General features: G+C 39.5%; 4 protein-coding genes across 7 annotated transcripts in view; 1 reads left to right on the top strand and 3 right to left on the bottom strand.

Annotated features, from left to right (window-relative positions):
- The window catches only part of LOC123512980 (coronin-1A-like), a 34,464-nt gene extending 33,748 nt beyond the window's left edge, over window positions 1–716 (bottom strand). Inside the window, exon 1 of one of the 3 annotated variants that reach the window (XM_045269744.1) lies at window positions 560–716. The gene's annotated coding sequence lies outside the window, so the exon portion shown is untranslated. The remainder of the gene's footprint in view (window positions 1–559) is intronic. The other 2 variants (XM_045269745.1, XM_045269740.1) reach the window with 2 other exon arrangements.
- Window positions 717–4,127: 3,411 nt separating this feature from the next.
- Window positions 4,128–6,147, bottom strand: LOC123513200 (succinate dehydrogenase cytochrome b560 subunit, mitochondrial-like). The gene is made up of 5 exons (XM_045270185.1): window positions 6,071–6,147; window positions 5,896–5,967; window positions 5,074–5,276; window positions 4,816–4,958; window positions 4,128–4,559 (listed from the first exon to the last, which is right to left on the bottom strand). The coding sequence occupies exons 1-5, from the start codon at window positions 6,085–6,087 to the stop codon at window positions 4,455–4,457; spliced, it is 540 nt and encodes a 179-aa protein (XP_045126120.1). The 5' UTR covers window positions 6,088–6,147; the 3' UTR covers window positions 4,128–4,454.
- A 1,330-nt stretch (window positions 6,148–7,477) lies between these two features.
- On the top strand, window positions 7,478–11,675 carry LOC123513023 (vesicle transport protein GOT1B-like). 2 transcript variants are annotated; one of them, XM_045269833.1, is made up of 5 exons: window positions 7,478–7,633; window positions 8,085–8,263; window positions 9,793–9,874; window positions 10,115–10,149; window positions 11,093–11,675. In XM_045269833.1, exons 1-4 carry the CDS (start codon window positions 7,487–7,489, stop codon window positions 10,139–10,141), a joined length of 435 nt encoding a protein of 144 aa, XP_045125768.1. In that variant the 5' UTR covers window positions 7,478–7,486; the 3' UTR covers window positions 10,142–10,149; window positions 11,093–11,675. The 2 variants fall into 2 exon arrangements, with proteins under 2 accessions (XP_045125768.1, XP_045125767.1); XM_045269832.1 differs by lacking the exon at window positions 10,115–10,149.
- Window positions 11,676–14,180: 2,505 nt separating this feature from the next.
- On the bottom strand, window positions 14,181–17,494 carry LOC123513024 (LYR motif-containing protein 4-like). Its single transcript, XM_045269834.1, has 3 exons — window positions 17,336–17,494; window positions 16,219–16,339; window positions 14,181–15,958 (listed from the first exon to the last, which is right to left on the bottom strand). Exons 1-3 carry the CDS (start codon window positions 17,419–17,421, stop codon window positions 15,908–15,910), a joined length of 258 nt encoding a protein of 85 aa, XP_045125769.1. The 5' UTR covers window positions 17,422–17,494; the 3' UTR covers window positions 14,181–15,907.
- Between the last annotated feature and the right edge of the window lie 352 nt (window positions 17,495–17,846).

Here is a 17,846-nt window from a genome sequence, read left to right as displayed (position 1 = left end):
ATGTGTTGTGCTCTCCAGTGTTACCTTCATTGTTATTTAAACTGAACACACACACACACACACACACACATGGAGTTACGCATTCGTGAGACACATAATTACAAAGATTTTCCGCTACATAGATAAAACACCATTGGCTTTAGGAGTATATCACACACACACACACACACACGGCCCGGTAGCTCAGTGGTTAGAGCGTTGGCTTCACAAGCCAGAGGACCGGTGTTCGATTCCCAGGCCGGGTGGAGATATTTGGGTGTGTCTCCTTTCACGTGTAGCCCCCCTGTTCACCTAGCAGTGAGTAGGTACGGGATGTAAATGGAGGAGTTGTGACCTTGTTGTCCCGGTGTGTGGTGTGTGCCTGGTCTCAGGCCTATCCGAAGATCGGAAATAATGAGCTCTGAGCTCGTTCCGTAGGGTAACGTCTGGCTGTCTCGTCAGAGACTGCAGCAGATCAAACAGTGAAACACACACACACACACACACACACACACACACACACTGTCCCCAGGCTATAAGAGTGAGCAGGTTACTCAGGATCACTCAGGCCTATACTCACGTAATGAAGAAGGGCAAGGCGTGGCGGCCTGACTCGTGTAAATCAGAGGCTGTACACTTCACATATAACCGCTGTTTACCGCATGCCAGACCGTCGATGGGGTTGCTGGAGCTGATGATGATGGTGGTGGTGGTGGTGGTGATGACGAAGAGGTTAGTTTCTGCGAATGGGAGCCCAGCGTGAGGCGTGTGTTTGCCGTCACGGTCTGCGGTAACTCAAGCACACTCGAGCACACACACACACACACACACACACACACACATACCGCCAAGCATGTCAATCATTAGTAAACCATTCTTCCTGAGGTTCGGCGTACACACATTCGCGTCTCACACAAAAACGCATCCAACTCACGAAATGACAACTTTGCAGGTACTTCTATCAGCAAATCTCCGCAATGTGTCATGAAGCTGGTTTTAACTGAGCAAGAATATGACTCGTAAAGAATAATGACTAACAGAAAATTTTGTCAGCTATATACATGCAGCCCTACAAAAGGTGCCCTGTAGTGAAACATATCCAAGCGACGCACCTACACCCCACAACGTCAGACGACCTACTGGCGTGTTCCGTGTTCGTGTTGTTCCTTCGAAGCGAGAAAGTTGCAGTGAGGAGCCCCGTAGGACCCACCAACCCCCACCCGAGGCTTCCAACTTTTTCCTTCTTTTCTTTTCTGGAACCTCTTACACCAAACCGCAGTAGGATTAGTTAGCTTCACTTAACATGACGATGGGTGTAATTATTCTCCCCGCGAAGGTCATGTTTCCAGGAGGTGGCGGCCGAGCGTATACTGCGAGGCGAAGTACGTAAGTAGGTGCCAATTTCCCTCGACAAGGAAACACACCTGCGGGCTTCTCTCCACTTATGGGAAGCGTAATTAGTTTCAGATTTACCTGCACGCATCTCTCCTTCCATTTCAGAGGAGTTTTAAGGCACAGTTTTCCTTCAGCTTGTTTCCTCTCATGCGTTCCGTTCGCCATTGATAATTACGGAAGCGGGGGAGGTTAAGTCAAGGTTAAGATATGGCTGGGGAGTGTATTGCGCATACCACGTAAGTGCTAGGGGGGCGATGACCGCAAGGGGAGTTGTATACAGGGAGATGACGCACGTAGGTTCAAGTAAAAGTGTGTTGCGTTGTGTGCTGTGAGGTTCAAGTAAGTTTGCATGATGCTGAAAAAAAAAAGTTAAAACAAAACTTATGGTATCCTAATGGCACTCAGGTGATGTTATATACAGCTGCAGTGATCTAGTTTCGCGCAATGACCCTATGAGACACTTTTCACTTCCTTTACGCGCTTCACCATAGCTACCCGTTCACTTCATTAATTCTGACACTCCAAGACGGAACCAAGAACGCACCTTCGTCTGCGCTACATCTCAATCTCGTGCAAATTATCATTGGTTTAACTACTTCTCAATTACTGACACCTAACTTGTCAATAGTGAGGGTACTGGCATAGTTTTATTAGCTGATTACTGAGAGCTGGGTAATAAAGAATAGCGCGTTAGATAATAAGATATGCGTAAAATGAAGACCGAAAGTATAATTTTGATCTTGTGTGGGCCAGTGATAGGTATACCAGAGAGAGAGAGAGAGAGAGAGAGAGAGAATTTTCCTTTCGTATTTGTGTGCACGTAAGGAGGATGTGTAAACGATTAACATAGAGTAAATCAAATGAAAAGTGAAGAAAAGATGATGAATTCATAGATCAATTAATACTGATCTGTGAAGTGACATTAACGGTGATTTTTGTCATAACTGAAACCTTTCCACCTTGTTTTAGCGGCGGACACACTCCGTCACTGTGATGCGTGAGTGTATAAGAACTAATTAATAGCATCCCAGGGTAATTGATAATTCTAAATAGCCAGTCGGAACATGAGTGGTGTGGACCAACAGTACTGATCTCATCGTATCATTAGCCCTGCCATGAAGTAACAGTAGGATTCATGAAGACAAGCGTATATTTATGTATTATTTATCATTTTTTACCTTGTTTGTTTATTTATTTATTTATTATTACTTTTTTTACGCTATGGTTTATAGCGCCTGTAGGTGTTCTTGAAGAGTAGGTATAGGAAGCGCTGTTCAGCTTCCACCCATTAGTGGCGCAGGCAGTTTTTATTTATAGTGGCACTCATATTAGGGCACATATCACCACCCAAGCATATCTTTGGTGTAACCTTCTAGTACCTGGGTATCATGGTGACATGTAGGTAACTTTAAACCACTCGACAAATGGCAAAGTTTCTAAGGCTGTATGTGGTAGGATTCGAACCTACGCGTGGATGTCTGCCCGATCCCCACACACCTTATCCACTAAGCCACCGTGTGTGTGTGTGTGTGTGTGTGTGTGTTCTGAAGGCATGGTCATCCCGGAACTTAGTGGCCCTAGCGTTTTTATTTATTTATTTATTATTTTTTTCTTCTTCACCAGCATAGGCTCAAAAGTTAATGAGGGACTGAGTGTCAAGGGCAAGCATAGCTGTAGTGTGCGGTTTCAGTTTTTTCTTTGCCTTTCTTCCTGAAGTGAGAATTGATATATTTGTATTCTGTTCTATCTTCTACACAAAGGTCATGCTGGCCTGGAGTTCCACTCACTCCTACCCATTTAATTCACATATAGCGATGAGGACTCACAGGTGCAGTGCTGTTAGTATTTTCAGAGCCAACAGGATCTTGGTGGTTGAGTGGAGAACTGCACCAGCCTTAGCTAAACCATGTGGCACTGAAGAGCTGTGTGAAGTGGGATGTGATTTTCTAGGAGCTCTTGGGAGTGTTATGTCCCTAGATGTTACCTTCGTTGGCTGAGCATCAGAGGCAATGAACCCTGTTGTGGGAGAGGTTGACAGTTTTGCCACCAAGTCAGAGTATGCCTGGCTGTGGGTAGCTGTGATGTGAGTGCCAGCTGGTATAACAATGTTGTCTTTGATTCCAGGCCACTGATACATTCCTGCCACTGTCAGTGGCAGATTCCAGGGAGATGGTGGCTGAGGGGGGTTGGAGCCCCCAAAATTTTTGTTTGGTATGAATGAGGGGGTATATATATATATATATATATATATATATATATATATATATATATATATATATATATATATATATATATATATATATATATATATATGGTATGTAAAGAAAAATATAGCAAGGCTTTCAAAAAAAAAAAAGCTACTTTTAATTATTCAGTCCTATCAGTAAATCATTACTGTTTTTATTACATAGGAATAGCTCTGCATATCACTTAAAAAAATGGCCCCAAGATTGCTAAGTTTTCAAGAAATTGAATCCTCAGCTGATAAGGCCTGCCACCCAAGATTTCAGATTAGTTTAATATAAGTTTTTATCCTGGATCTGCCACTGGTCACTGTGCAGTACCTGGGTAATCTAAGCAGTGTGAATTGTTATTGAGCCTGCTGCAGTGAAGCTCATCCCACTGTTTCTCATCCATCTTCTGCTTGGTGCCATGAAGGATATTGTTGCAGCTATCATGCCCTACAGGCCAGTTCTCAGGAAGAGGCACCAAAAGCAATTGAAATGTGAAACTTGATAAGTAAATGTTATAAAAAATCTTAAACTCTTTATTATATTATATTATATATATACATATCACCTTTAGGAGCCATGTTATTCATTGACAAAACCTGAGTTTTGTTGCCTTCTCATATTACTGATGTGATAAGGGTGTGTCCAGCATTCACTTTACTGATAAGTTGTGTGCCCCACTTTCTTCCACAAGAATAGTCAGAATGTTACTCATTTGTGCCGAGGCACAATCCTTGCAACTCTTTCAACTGAAATATTTACACAAACAAAAAACAAAACAAATTGTAGTCACAAAAATAAATTAATTTGGACAGAATACCGGCAGTCTTGGTCCAGGTTCCCAATGGTTCACATGGCCGCTGCAATGGCCGCCAGGATCACCGACACGGCCACCACCAGGTAGCCTGACTTGTAGAGGGCACGCAGGGTGAAGCCATAGCCCAAATCCCACACCTGTACGGGAAGCAAGCAGTAGTGTTACACTCTGGGCAATGGTCGCCAAACACTGGTCTGGCTTCTGAAGCTTTCATTACTCACACTGCAATGAGCAAACAATGTATCTGCTTAACATCTCCATATCAATTAATTTCCAAAAGACTTAAGCCTAATGCATTAATAAAACCAACCCTGCAAGATTTTGTCTTAAACATAACACTGAGCACAAACAACCCAGCAGTGCTGCATCACCACACAGTGGGCAGCGCCTCACCAAGTGCCGGACGCCGTTGCAGAGATGGAACATGAAGGGCAGGGCAATGAGGAACTTTGCACCCATGATGATGCCTCCACCAAACTGCATGGCCTGTACCATGGCCAAGTAGTGTGGGTAGGAGCCGGGCAACATCACTGTACCTGAGGGAGTGATGGGGCCATTACTATCACACCAATGGGAAAGGAATCCTTCCTATGACAACTGTAACAGGAACAAGCAGACACACACTGGAGTGGAAGATGGCGCCACACTCACCAATGCCGAGGCCAGACACCAGCACGGAGAGAGCCAGACCTGTGCCGCGGTGAGTGATGGAGAGCATGGAGGTGATCTGTGGCTTGTAGATGGTGAGGTGGGGTGACACGGGCCGACGCAGCCGTTTATTCTTGGCCCAGTAGTCTTCAGCCGACTGTGACTTGAGGGCGGCCGCTGAGGGAGAGGTGAACACTGCACGTGTCCTGTGGCAACATGACAATCTCAATGGACATCTTTTCTCTGGGACACCACCACAGCTAAATTTAATCTGGTTTTATTTGTTAAAGTTATCAAACTTATGATTCATGACGATAAGCATCAACATGGATCAGCTGACCCACTGCCGTGCACAATCTAGATTCTTACCTAGATGAGGCCTAGAGCCTCATCTAGAAGCAAATGAAAGCAACTGCATGCTTTGTTCTGCTTCCTTTAGTTTATCACTGAGACACAAACTCGGCCAGTCAATCACTATCATGCACAGTGTAGCAGTGCTGGCCAGGGCCTGTGCCTCCCTCGCCCAGGCTGGCCACCCTGGAACCACAACTCTACACCACTCACCCCTGCTTCCCGTGCCACGCCTCTCCGTGTCTTACCATGGCTGTACACCTCTGCTGCTTACAGTTTCCAGTAAATACAACAAGACGGCTCCGTGCTGCACCACTGTTCCGTAATGTTGCCCCGCACCCTGATCCACCCCTACCTCCCCCACCCATGACCTCGTGCATCCTCAACATGACACGCACAACCAAACCTGCTCTCACTGAGCCCACCGACAGCTTACTCAGTGTCAACACTGCAAAGTTTGCCTGAAATACTCACCACTGAGTGACGAGGGGCCCCTGCAGCACGGCGGGCCGTGGGCCGCCCGCCCAGCACCCTTTTGCTGCCAGTCTGTGGAAAGTACATCTCTGAATCAAGCTGACACACAATACTAATGTACATCGCCAACCAGTGTCAGCAGAAGGACAAGAGGAAGGAGGAGAAGGAAAATCACCTGAGAACCGTCGCCATGTTGGATTGCGTAGTGCATTGCCTAGGAAGGGGTTGTAAATGTACAAATATTAACTTTAGTTTTTCTTGTTTTATTAATATTTGACTGCTTCTTATATTTTATGTGAATTTTTTTGTTTATTTTTCCTATTAAGACATCTGATGATGGCAGTAGGAGAGTATCACCCGGCAAACCTGTGTATGTGTATAAAACTGTTCAAGGGAGGAATTATGATTACATTGAATTATTTTAAGGTTATTTGCTGTAGGTTTATGTTCACTTGCTTAATATAAGTATGACTATCTAAGGGGTAAGGTCCCCTGAGTGAGCTCCTTATGTAAACAAATAAACTGCAACGCCTTGTAGGATAGTTCAGCAGGTCAGTTTGAAGCACTGTTTTTCAACAGGTATGAAGAAGGATAATTAACAAAAATTATGTAGCCTATATTATATTAATAATTAAATGACAAACATATTTTTATTACAAATCAGGATAATGAATGTTACTTATCAAAAAATTATTTAAAATCACTAACATGCACATGGATACAATCAGGGTAAAAAATATTTATTACACATACACAGCAATATGATGCGATATAGCTTTTAATAACTTGCTTGGTGATCTGTTTCCAGAATTATACGCTTCCCAGAATGTTTTCTGTATTTTGCTCGCTGTGTCCGAAGAACCTTGCCATCTGAGAGCAGACGCACCTGGAGGGTGACATATTTGGCCTTGTCTCGTAAAAATGTAATTAATAGGTAGAAGTTCAATGGCCCTTTGCAAGCCTTCAGGTTGATACGGTTGTCTATGTAAAGTACTGTATGTGAAGTATTGCTGCATAAATGTATATATACTTTTCAAAAGTGGATGTAGTAGTCAATAAAATATTATCGAGTATCCTATAATAGTAAACACTGTAGGTCTATTACAATACAGTGAGGTATCTTCATGTATCATTACTAATTAATTGACTGGAGAGATCCGCATCAGCTTTCAGTTTTCGAGCTTTATTCAAAAGTTGCAATTATTCCAATAATATAAATAATATATAGGCCTACCTGTTGAGGTCTCACTGTATTCCCACACACCAAACACTGGTCAGACATGTCTCTTCTACAAAGATGACAGTCCTACTGATTGTAACCAAATGCAATATAATTTGTTTTCAATTTTAATTAAAAAGTCATGTATTGAAACTCTAGAGTAGGTACTTCGTCTGCTTCATCATTATCAAGTAGTTGATGGTCTGAGCTCAGATGTTCGAGCAACTGATGGTCCGAGCTGGTTCTCGAAAATGGACTGAGGTGGCTATCAGATGGCCCGAGTTGGTCACAGTGAATGGTCTGAGATGGGAAAGGGCCGAGTTGGACGCACACCGTAGTAGTAGTAGTAATAGTAGTCCACACAGCAGGAAGATGATGAAAAAAAGAAGGTTAAGTGTTGCTCAGCCTATGTTGTCTTGCTTTCCAGAGATTGGGGTGGGCTTTGTGGCTTTTGGGGTGACCTTCATCTTCCTGGGGGTCATCCTCCTCTTTGACAAGGGTCTCTTGGCTATCGGCAATGTAAGTATTTGTCTTTGTTTTGTCATGTATAAATAAAAAGAATATCAGATAATTTGTTAGATGGAAAAAAATTCTACTGAATTTTTACATTTGTCATGACATATTTCAAATGAAATGTGTTTTAATTATATGTATTTTGGCATTTACTATCATGTTTAGCTACTACTTAATATAGAAATGGACAATGTAATATATTAGTGTGTAAATTTCATTATGATCACTTAGTATCTGAAAGATTAGTCTCATTCTTTCCTATTTTTACTTAATTTACATCTGATGAAGATCTGGTATATCAAGTTAGGTGTTGCATTTTATAAGTTGTTTTTAATATAGGATCATTGGATTCAGGCTAGCCAAGTACCATCCCTTTCAATGATTATTGAAAGGGATGGTACTTGGCCATTTCTTTCAATGGAACTTCATGGTGTGTAATTCTATATTGACTCGACAGATTCTTTTCCTGGCGGGGCTGGCCTTTGTGGCAGGGCTGGAGCGCAGCTTCCGGTTCTTCTTCCAGCGGCACAAGTGGAAAGGCTCAGGGGCATTCTTCGGCGGCATCCTGACAGTGCTGTTGGGCTGGCCACTGATTGGCATGTGCATCGAGGTGTATGGCTTCATTGTGTTGTTTAGGTGAGGCACTATTGTCTTGTCCAAGGAGGAAGGCTCAGCAGACATCTAGTGTGATTGCATTGACAGTGAATCTATTCAAAACTTACTTTGATTTCTCCTGTAATACTTAGATTATTAAAGTGAAATTAGTAGTACAGCGAACCCCCGCTTAACGAAGGGGTTACATTCCTAAAAAACTCTTCGTTAAGCGAAACGTCGTTAAATGAACCGATTATAACAAGTTTAACCCCTGACTTGAACTTCCATTGAGACTAAACAAAGTGAGAGTGCATCATAGTACAGTGAAAGGTTTAATGAAAGTAAAAATTATGAGGTTAAACATTTAGGCAGTTTAATTTAAGTCATTATAATGTACACTAATGTATTTATGTACGTAACTTTATAATGTTGATGATCTTAAATTTATGATGGGAGGGAGAATGAAACGGGAAATACACTAACTGGCAACCTCTGGAATGTAAACAAAGGGTGCATCATTGTATCATATACAAAACTTATGTACCACATTTCCACAAGGCTTTCCATTTTATCCATTGTAGAGTCACAAGTTCAGGTGGTTCTTTTAGCTTTCAAGGAAGATACGGTCTCACCAGCCTTCTTAATAGAGACTGCTGACTTGAAAATAGTAGAGACAGTAGATGGAGTCAAGATGGTGGCGAGCAATGCTATTAGTTTTCTCGCCTCTCTTGTGTCTGTGAATAATATCCAGCTTCACTTCGAGAGTAAGAGACTTCCTGGTCTTCTTAGCAATGCTAGGCAACATTGCAGGGTGTTTTGGTGGTAAATTGAGTGAGGGAAGACGAGCTGCTGCTGACCCTGTTATTGTTTTGAACAGGGGGAGTGAGTGGTGCGCGTGTTGTCCATGAGAGGTGCTGGTGTATGTAAAAGCCTGTTGGCTTGCGTGATATGGTGGGGCTTTCAAACTTGGAAAAAATTACCTGGATAAAACTTTGTTAAAGCGAGTTTGGTGTTCGTTAAATGAGCAGATGGTAGTAAAATGAAACCTTCGTTGTAGCGAAACTTCGTTGTGTGAACCTTCGTTAAGCGGGGGATGCCTGTACATGCATGAACATTAATTGATTAGAGCTGCTTGATGTTTGTATATTTGCTCATTTCTGATTGCAGTAATAAAAAAAAAAAGTTGCAGGCACTTGAGGAACCTTCAATAAAAGTGATTGCCATTTGTTTCTATCAGAAAGTTTGTTTATACTTCATTTAGATGTTAAAATTCAAAGTCATATTAAGCAACACTTTAGGATTTGCAAAGCTGGATTTCAGTCACCAGATCACTTTCTTACATCGTTTTTTCTCTTATTTTCATATTGAGTCAAAGTTATTTTAACCTTTTGGTAAGTTTTGTCTTAAAATTCTTTTGAGGATTTAGGTTAACAAAGTCTTACTAGTAAGCCCCTTCTACCTTGTAAAGATTATTTCTATCAGCTTGTTCCTTCCAGGCCAAGGTTGTTTAACTTTGAATGACTACACCTCTGTCATAGCATGTCTTGTAATGTTGTTTTCCTTCCTTGCAGTGGTTTCTTCCCAGTGGCAATAAACTTCATGCGTCGTGTGCCAGTCCTTGGGCAGCTTCTGAACCTGCCCTTCATCAGCGGGGTGAGTTGTGGGGCAGTAGCAATGCTCTGTATGGCCGCAGTGTGTCACTGACTCATTATTGCACACTGCTGTACTTTATTGCTGCTCCTGAAAGTGTCTTCAGTGTTACAGCTTAACTCATGGGTAACAGTACAAGACAGGAGTGGACTGCACTTGTCCTTCTTTGTGAATTTTCATAGAACATTCAGATACACTAATACTTCTTAAGTTTTCTCAAGTGAATTAACTCTGACATTTCAGCTGTTGCCACTCGACCCTTCTGCTTGAGTGTGCAGGTAATGATGCTCCACAGCTGTCTTGGTGGTGGTGGCTTTCAGGCCTTCTTTTAAGTCATCTTATTTTCTCCTGATAGATGTTTAAGATTTTATTTCCACTCTGAACATGAGATATCCCAGACAGGCTAAGAGAGCCATTACAAACCTGGCCATAAGAAGATCAAAGTTTAAAATTTCTTTCCTTTTACATAGAAGCATGACATGTACAGAGGCAGTACCATGTTGTCAGCTGAACACATGGTATTCTTTTTTATGGATATCACATTTTCTGTAGGGAAGTTCCTTTAACCTGTTTCATCCTCATTGGACTGTTCATATAGTATGGTACTGTTCATATCCCTCATTCAAAGTACATTTGGCCTGAGTCTGCTGCACTACACAGTGACACCTTGTGGCTCATTGGTAGATGTACTATACAACTCAACACTTCAGATCATGCCATTGTGTTCACAGGAAGAATGACAAACACTTAGCACTTACCTGTTCATGATGTTGAATTTTATGTAGCTTGCATAGCCAATACCTTTCAAATATTTGTGTATATCAGGAATTTTTTATTGTTTCTTCACTTCTAATTTTTCTCATATATTTACAGTTAAGATGTTCTATAGATTATGAAAATTATTCTTGCTTGTTTGCTGTGTTGTTAGATGTAGTTCATGTTTTCTTTATTTTATATATATATATATATATATATATATATATATATATATATATATATATATATATATATATATATATATATTTTTTTTTGTTTATTTTTTTAGGTATTCTTTGTTACCCTCCATAAACCAAACTTGCATATTTTATCAAACAATGTCTCCCTCAGTGCTGCTGTTACAAATCCATAACCAATATGGCCTGTTTAAGTTTCTATGATAAACTTGCTTCTAAGATGTCTTGTGGTGAGTTCATTGCTAAGTTGTTATGGTGTTTGTTGCAGTTTGTGGATCGGTTAGCAGGGGACTCCAAGATGAACGTCTGACAGGAGAGCAGGACCAGCGCATTGAAGTCAGAGAGTGTGTGGCCAGCAGGAAGTCTCCTCCTGTGTGGCATTACAAGGTGTTGGGTTGGCTTCTAACATATAGCTAAATTGTATGTATGTATCATTGTTCTCACCATTATCTCTTTGATGGACTGAAACTCATTTTTCTACCTTTTGATTTTAACAAAACTCTATTGAGGTAAAACAAACATTTTCTTGTTTTCCAAAGTCAAGTTTTGTATGATTGTGAAGGTACAACATCCTTGATAGATATGGAATAATACTTTCTCAACTTGTTTACTTGTTTATGGACTTGACTCATGATTGTATATGAGTAAAGGGAAAGCCAGGGCAGCGTTGATATTGTTGATATTTGAATATTACGTACCATCACAGTGGAGAGGCATTAAGTGTGTGAACAATGACTGGTGACTAAGAAAGCAGCAGGAATGGAAATGTCTGTTCATTGTCATGTGAGATATTGTTCAGTAATAATAATGGAGATAGTAATAATAATAATGGGTAAAAAAAAAAAAAAGAATTGAAGAAATCATTCAGAAGTAAACTGATACAGTTTATCATGCAGTGCTCTTTTCCATGAACATTTTTCTATATATTAAATGTAATGACTTTCTTGCTTTACATCATTTTCACAGAATACATGCCTATAAAACAACAAATTCTATAGAAAATACTCATAGGTAGTTTCCAGTTCACTACTGATGATTACTGTTGCAATGACGTGCAGGTCAGTATGTGGCTGCTGGCGTGGCCGACCACCGCCACCATCACTCTGGACCAGTGTCTCTCCCGGGACATGAGCAGTGCTTTTTGTTCATTTGTTTCCCCCAAAGTATTTGTTTGAGTGTGAGTTTTCAGTACTGATTGTTCATCTTGAATATTTATACATACCATTGTGATATAATTTTATAAAGAAGTAAGATACAAGATTAGGTGCACCACTCATCTGAGAAGAATTATTAATGGCATTAAATGCTGTTATCCAATCACATTAACATTCTATAGAAAATGTATATAAATGATAAGAAAAGTTATATGCATATACATATTCTCAGTACAATATATTAAGAAGTAACAAAGTTCAAGTATTTTACAATCTTAGGTCAAAATATGTGCCCTTTCAAGGCAATTGTAAAGACAGCTGTAAATAGTGTTCTGCATAAATTTTTTTTATTTTTAACCAGCTTTCAGGTTGCCAGCATCACTAGAGTAGTGTTGTCTCACTGATGGAGTGTATCCCTCACATCCATCCTTAAGATTCATTGATGTAAATGTGTGTAGCAGTTCACTGACTGTCTGCAAAACGGTCTGTAGTGACATGTGATAATCAGACAACTGAAGGAGGTGACTCTTTTTGCCTGATGTAGGCTTCTGAAACCTTCATGATTATTTGTATTTCATAATGGTTTCCTATCACATCTACTGTACTTTTGTTGTTGAAGAGTCTCATGCAAGAAGCTAGTAAATATTGAAGTGTTTGTAAGCATTCCATCATGGTGTGTGCATACGTGGTGGTGCACCGGTCTGATTCGCCCACACCGTGTCGTTCTTTGAGCCATACTTTCAGCGTACAAAACCCATCTTTTTTAAGAGGTGTGCAGGTGTCATGCCTGTCACATGTGTGTTTGAAACATTTCACCAACTCCTCTGTATCTAGTTACTTAAGTTTTATTTCTTGAAATGTTATTTGCATCCTTTACTGAAATGAAGTGGTTGCTTTGTAAAGGTTGTGAATACCTTGTGTGTACAATGTAAAATTGTGGAAAATATAACATCAGTTTGTAAAAAAGGTAAATTTTTGTAACCTACTGTACATTTAAAAGGCTGAAGGTTGTCATATCAGTAAGAGGTCCTTAGTCAAAACAACATAGGAAAATCTTTCACAATGAAAATGATGCTGTGAAATTTATTAGTATTACATCAGTCTAAAGCTGCATCATGTGCCAAGCTTTGGGGAGATCTTGGGGTGAGAAAACAAAGTTATTTGAAGGACCATGAGAGATGAGATGATTACAGAATAGTTTGTATTGAGAATACCATGTTACCTATAACAGCAAGCTGTAAAATGTTTATGAAGTAACTTTTTGCTTACAGGAATTTTTGCAAAGAATTCAATAAAACAGTTTGATAACTTACTGTTCTTAAATTCAGGAATTTGATATAATTACAAAATAGAATCTTCAGACTGTGATTAGAAATTTACTTTCCTCAGTTCCAAATATTTCTTTCCAGTGAAGACCCAGCAAAGCTTTTTTTTGCTATGGGAAGACTGTGACCATTCTTGAACTTTGTAACTAGTCAGTAGGAGGAATTCACCAATGACAAAAAGATAACACACACTTTGAAAGTAACATAAAACAGTGAAGGAAAAGGAAAAAGCAGCAGCAAAAATGAATAAAAAGAAAATTATATATATATTTTTAACTCTACCTATCTATATACCAGGCAACAATGAGACCACTGAAATAGGTAGAGTGGGAAGTAGCTGAGTACAGTAATGCATATGATGGATGGCTGGTAGTGGATAGTTGTAAGTGATGTGATGGCAGTGCTGCATGGACAGTAGTGCTTATGACCAGGGTAGCAAAATATAGGAATATCAAACTAGCACTAGGGTTGTCAGAGTAGGCGATGCAAGGTGACCACTGGACAAGACTGAGGCAGTGGAAAGAAAGATGTCTCAGGTGACTAATTGGATCACCTTTATAGGGAGTATATGATGACAATTGTTTCCTTATTTACTGAGGTGTAATGAAACTTAATTTACTTTAATGATAGATTTAAGGATGTTTGGTTTGGTAAACATTTAGTGATCTTAGTTCCTACATTTTCCCATAAATGTTATGCTGGTGTGTTGCATGTCCTTTACTCATACCCAAAGGTCACCATAAACAATTTAGCTACTTGTAGCATTACCATTAAAGTAATGAATAAATAGTAGAACGGTTAGGAGGCTCAAAATAATTTAAATTTACTTTGATTTCTTTGATGAAACAAACTACAGTAATGAATGAATACACATCAATGTATAAAATGCTTTTATTCATGTATAAATGTGCACTATTTACATTTAAATAAAATGGTTGGTGTGACATGACATTGCTTTGTGGGGAGGGGATGTTTTAAATAAATAAGAAGCAATGAAACACTGGCATTAGCAGCCACAATGACATACGAGCTTTGTGAGTCAGCCAATAGCTTTCAAAATAAGAATCAACTGTGGTCACAGCATCCACAGTAATGTTATGTGGTAATTAAAGACGTTACAAAAAGTGCATAGTTATTGATGAGATTGACTACATCTATGAGTGAGGTTGTTGCTACCTATGCCACTCACACCCTGAGAGATAAGACACCCAATGCAGTGTCTTCTACTTCACTATTACATTCATGTTGATTACTTTTGTCTTATCTTGGTGCTTCAAAGGCTGTACAGAAGGGACATCAAGGGGTACTGGTTTCCTTCTATGTACTTCTAGCATCAAAGCAGATCATAAGCATTTACAGATGTGAACTGGAACAATGCTAATAATAGTTAGTCACTGTTATCATGAACACAAACTCTACATACACTTGCACTCATGAGGATATCTTATATAAAGGTGGACTCATGAGAAATATCCTTAAAAGCAGATGAATAGCTTTTTTTTTTTTTCCACATGTAAATAAATAAATAAATAAAATTACCAGTTCCACAAAAAGATGAATCAGTAGAAAGAGTTCCAATTAAGTTCCAATCATTTTAGTTTTTGAGGTGTTCTGATGTGCTTGAGGTTTCTTTGCTTAGCCGTTTGCTTGGCCAGTGTTTGGTGGTGCACGGCCCTCAAACACACCTGACCTTGGATGCATCACTCAGCAAGTCCCAAGATAATTGTAGGGAAGATAGGTGACATATATGCTAGGTTCTTTACACTCCTTATTTCTTTTGAACTGAGAAGAAATGAGTAAATTGAAATAAGATCACTATATTCCTTTTTTGTCTGCATCAGAAAATATGGCAGACAATCTCTGGATCATCCTGGGCTGACAGAACAATGTCTGTGAAAATCAACCATAGATATTTATGCACCATTTCATGAGGATTTATGTATACAAGTTCAGTATTTACACATGAAGAACATACTATGAGTAACATCATTACCTTAACATCTTTATATATTTTTTCTGAATCTGTCAAATAATTTCTTTAAATATCTTTAAGAAAATCTCAACAAAAAACACTAGTGATTTTATTCCAATTACAACGTAAAGATCTAATTCATAACAACCAAGCTGTCCATATACAAGCAGGACGTTTATGCTAAAATAAGAAAACTATTCAAATTATGTATTGGACTAAGAGAATCAATTATATACTGACAAATCATGAGATAATGATCATTACATTATCAAAATGACTATACTTTATACATAACAGAAGACAATTAGGTAGACAACCCAGTGTTTACATCAGACCATGATAACAAGGTTACTGGCAGTGACACCACTGGAAAACACATAAAACTAAATAAATCAAGTCTTGAACTTATTACCAACTCAAATTCTGTGAGCAGTCATTTAATTTATATCATTGCAATATACAGAGTGTTGAGGAAGTCACAGTGAAGATGGGGATTGTAATATCATCAGTGCCATAAGAGCTGCAATGGATCTCACCCAGCCCTGACACACATTCACACATCACAACACTCCCTGCCACACTGACTCACTCCCTCAACACACACAGCTACACACATCTGCCTGGCCGGTAGTCTACTTTTCAATCACCAGGGCTGGAGATCTGTACAGGTTTCCTATCACAACCTGGAAAGCAAACAGCATCACCAAATCAATCAAAGGCGCTCTCTCTGTTTTCTTTTCTTTTTTCTTATATGTAAGAGGAAAGAACTGGCTAAAGATAATTATCAAACAGGTGCCAGTCTATACTCTAAGACAATAAAACCAGCAAAGGTTGCATTTATCTAAGTAAAGTTCATTGAAAGCTTATTGAATGTCACACACAAACACTATACTGAAAGTAATTTTAATCCCATAATCAGGTGAACTTGTCAAAATGTTCTTACTTGTCTTTTTATGACTTGTAGAGATTCCTTGGCCATCTCCAATTCACGTTTCTGATCAGCTTCTGTTGTGAGGGATTTCGCTTTCCTGAATCCATCACGAACTCTCCGCAGGGCGTACTCTCTGTGCAGGAAAACAGGAAAAGCTCAATGGAGATATTCTGAACACTGCACAATAACAGTGGTAAATTTGGTACATGTCCTGAACAAGATAAAATTAATTAATTCATTAATCATCCCAAATACAATAGAAGATGGAAACATTTAGTAAATGACATGAATAAAATAGAACAAAATAGAAGAGAGTGAAGGAATATCGTCAAATATCCAACTCTACTGTGATGGGAAAAGGACACTAAATAAAAAGAAGAAGAAGAAGAAGTACTATTTGACAGATGAAACAATTTTTTTCTTATAAGTTTTAACGTGCTTTTAAATCTAACATCACATTCTGTTACAAATCACTGCTGTGCTTCCACCTCCACTCTGACATAAGCAACAGAGGATGAATAATAATAAAAGTTGCACTGTCCTACTTTCTATTATTTCAACTAATATAGAGCCTGGAGCCAAAATAGACTTAGAATTTAACATAAACTGCTTATATTTATCAAACTAGATCTAAGAGAGAGAGAGAGAGAGAGAGAGAGAGAGAGAGAGAGAGAGAGAGAGAGAGAGAGAGAGAGAGAGAGAGAGAGAGAGAGAGAGAGAGAGAGAGAGAGAGAGAGAGAGAGAGAGAGAGAGAGAGAGAGAGAGAGAGAGAGAGAGAGAGAGAGAGAGAGAGAGAGAGAGAGAGAGAGAGAGAGAGAGAGAGAGAGAGAGAGAGAGAGAGAGAGAGAGAGAGAGAGAGAGAGAGAGAGAGAGAGAGAGAGAGAGAGAGAGAGAGAGAGAATTCACAGCCATACCAAATTCTTCTGTCAAACTTAGACACTTAAACTCGTGGCATGACAGAGAGAGAAAGAAACCCTTATTTAGGCTACGAAAATTACACTGATATATTACTAATTAACATCCGCTTTCTGATGCAACACTACTGAAGGAGGCACAGAAGCAGGCCACAGACCCGCCACCAACCCCCGCTCCCCCCAAAGCCAAGGCAGCACTACATATCAAGCTTTACCTGTAATTATACGAGGTGAACTTCCCGCTCTCTCTCAGCAGTGCCTTGTAGAGTGCCAGTGCCTCCTGCCGCCCTCCTGCCGCCATGTCTGTGGTTTTGTTTGGTAATAGTTGTGTGATCTTGATCTTGTTACTTCTCCTCTTTTTCCTTTCTCTTTTTCCCTTGTTTTGTGGTGTCACCTTTCTTAATAGTTTGTTAGTCAGTTAGCTGGTTAAGTAGTTAGGTAATTAGATAGGTAGGTGGGTAGGTAGGTAGATAGGTAGATAGATAGATAGATAGATAGAGAGATAGATAGATAGATAAACATATAGATATATAGGTAGATAGATAGATAGACAGAGGTACTACCTAAGTAGATAGATAGATAGATAGATAGATAGATAGATAGATAAATAGATAGCTGCATTATCTATTCGTTGTAGATTAGGTATAGTAGTCAGAGATATTGAAAATCTCATTCTTTGGAGGGCAGGAACTCCACAAAAACCATAATACAATAAATCAATAGAAG

The sequence above is a fragment of the Portunus trituberculatus genome, chromosome 35 (genome assembly GCF_017591435.1).
Source record: "Portunus trituberculatus isolate SZX2019 chromosome 35, ASM1759143v1, whole genome shotgun sequence".
NCBI classification, from domain to species: Eukaryota; Metazoa; Arthropoda; class Malacostraca; order Decapoda; family Portunidae; genus Portunus; species Portunus trituberculatus.
This window is presented reverse-complemented; position numbering and strand designations above follow the sequence as displayed.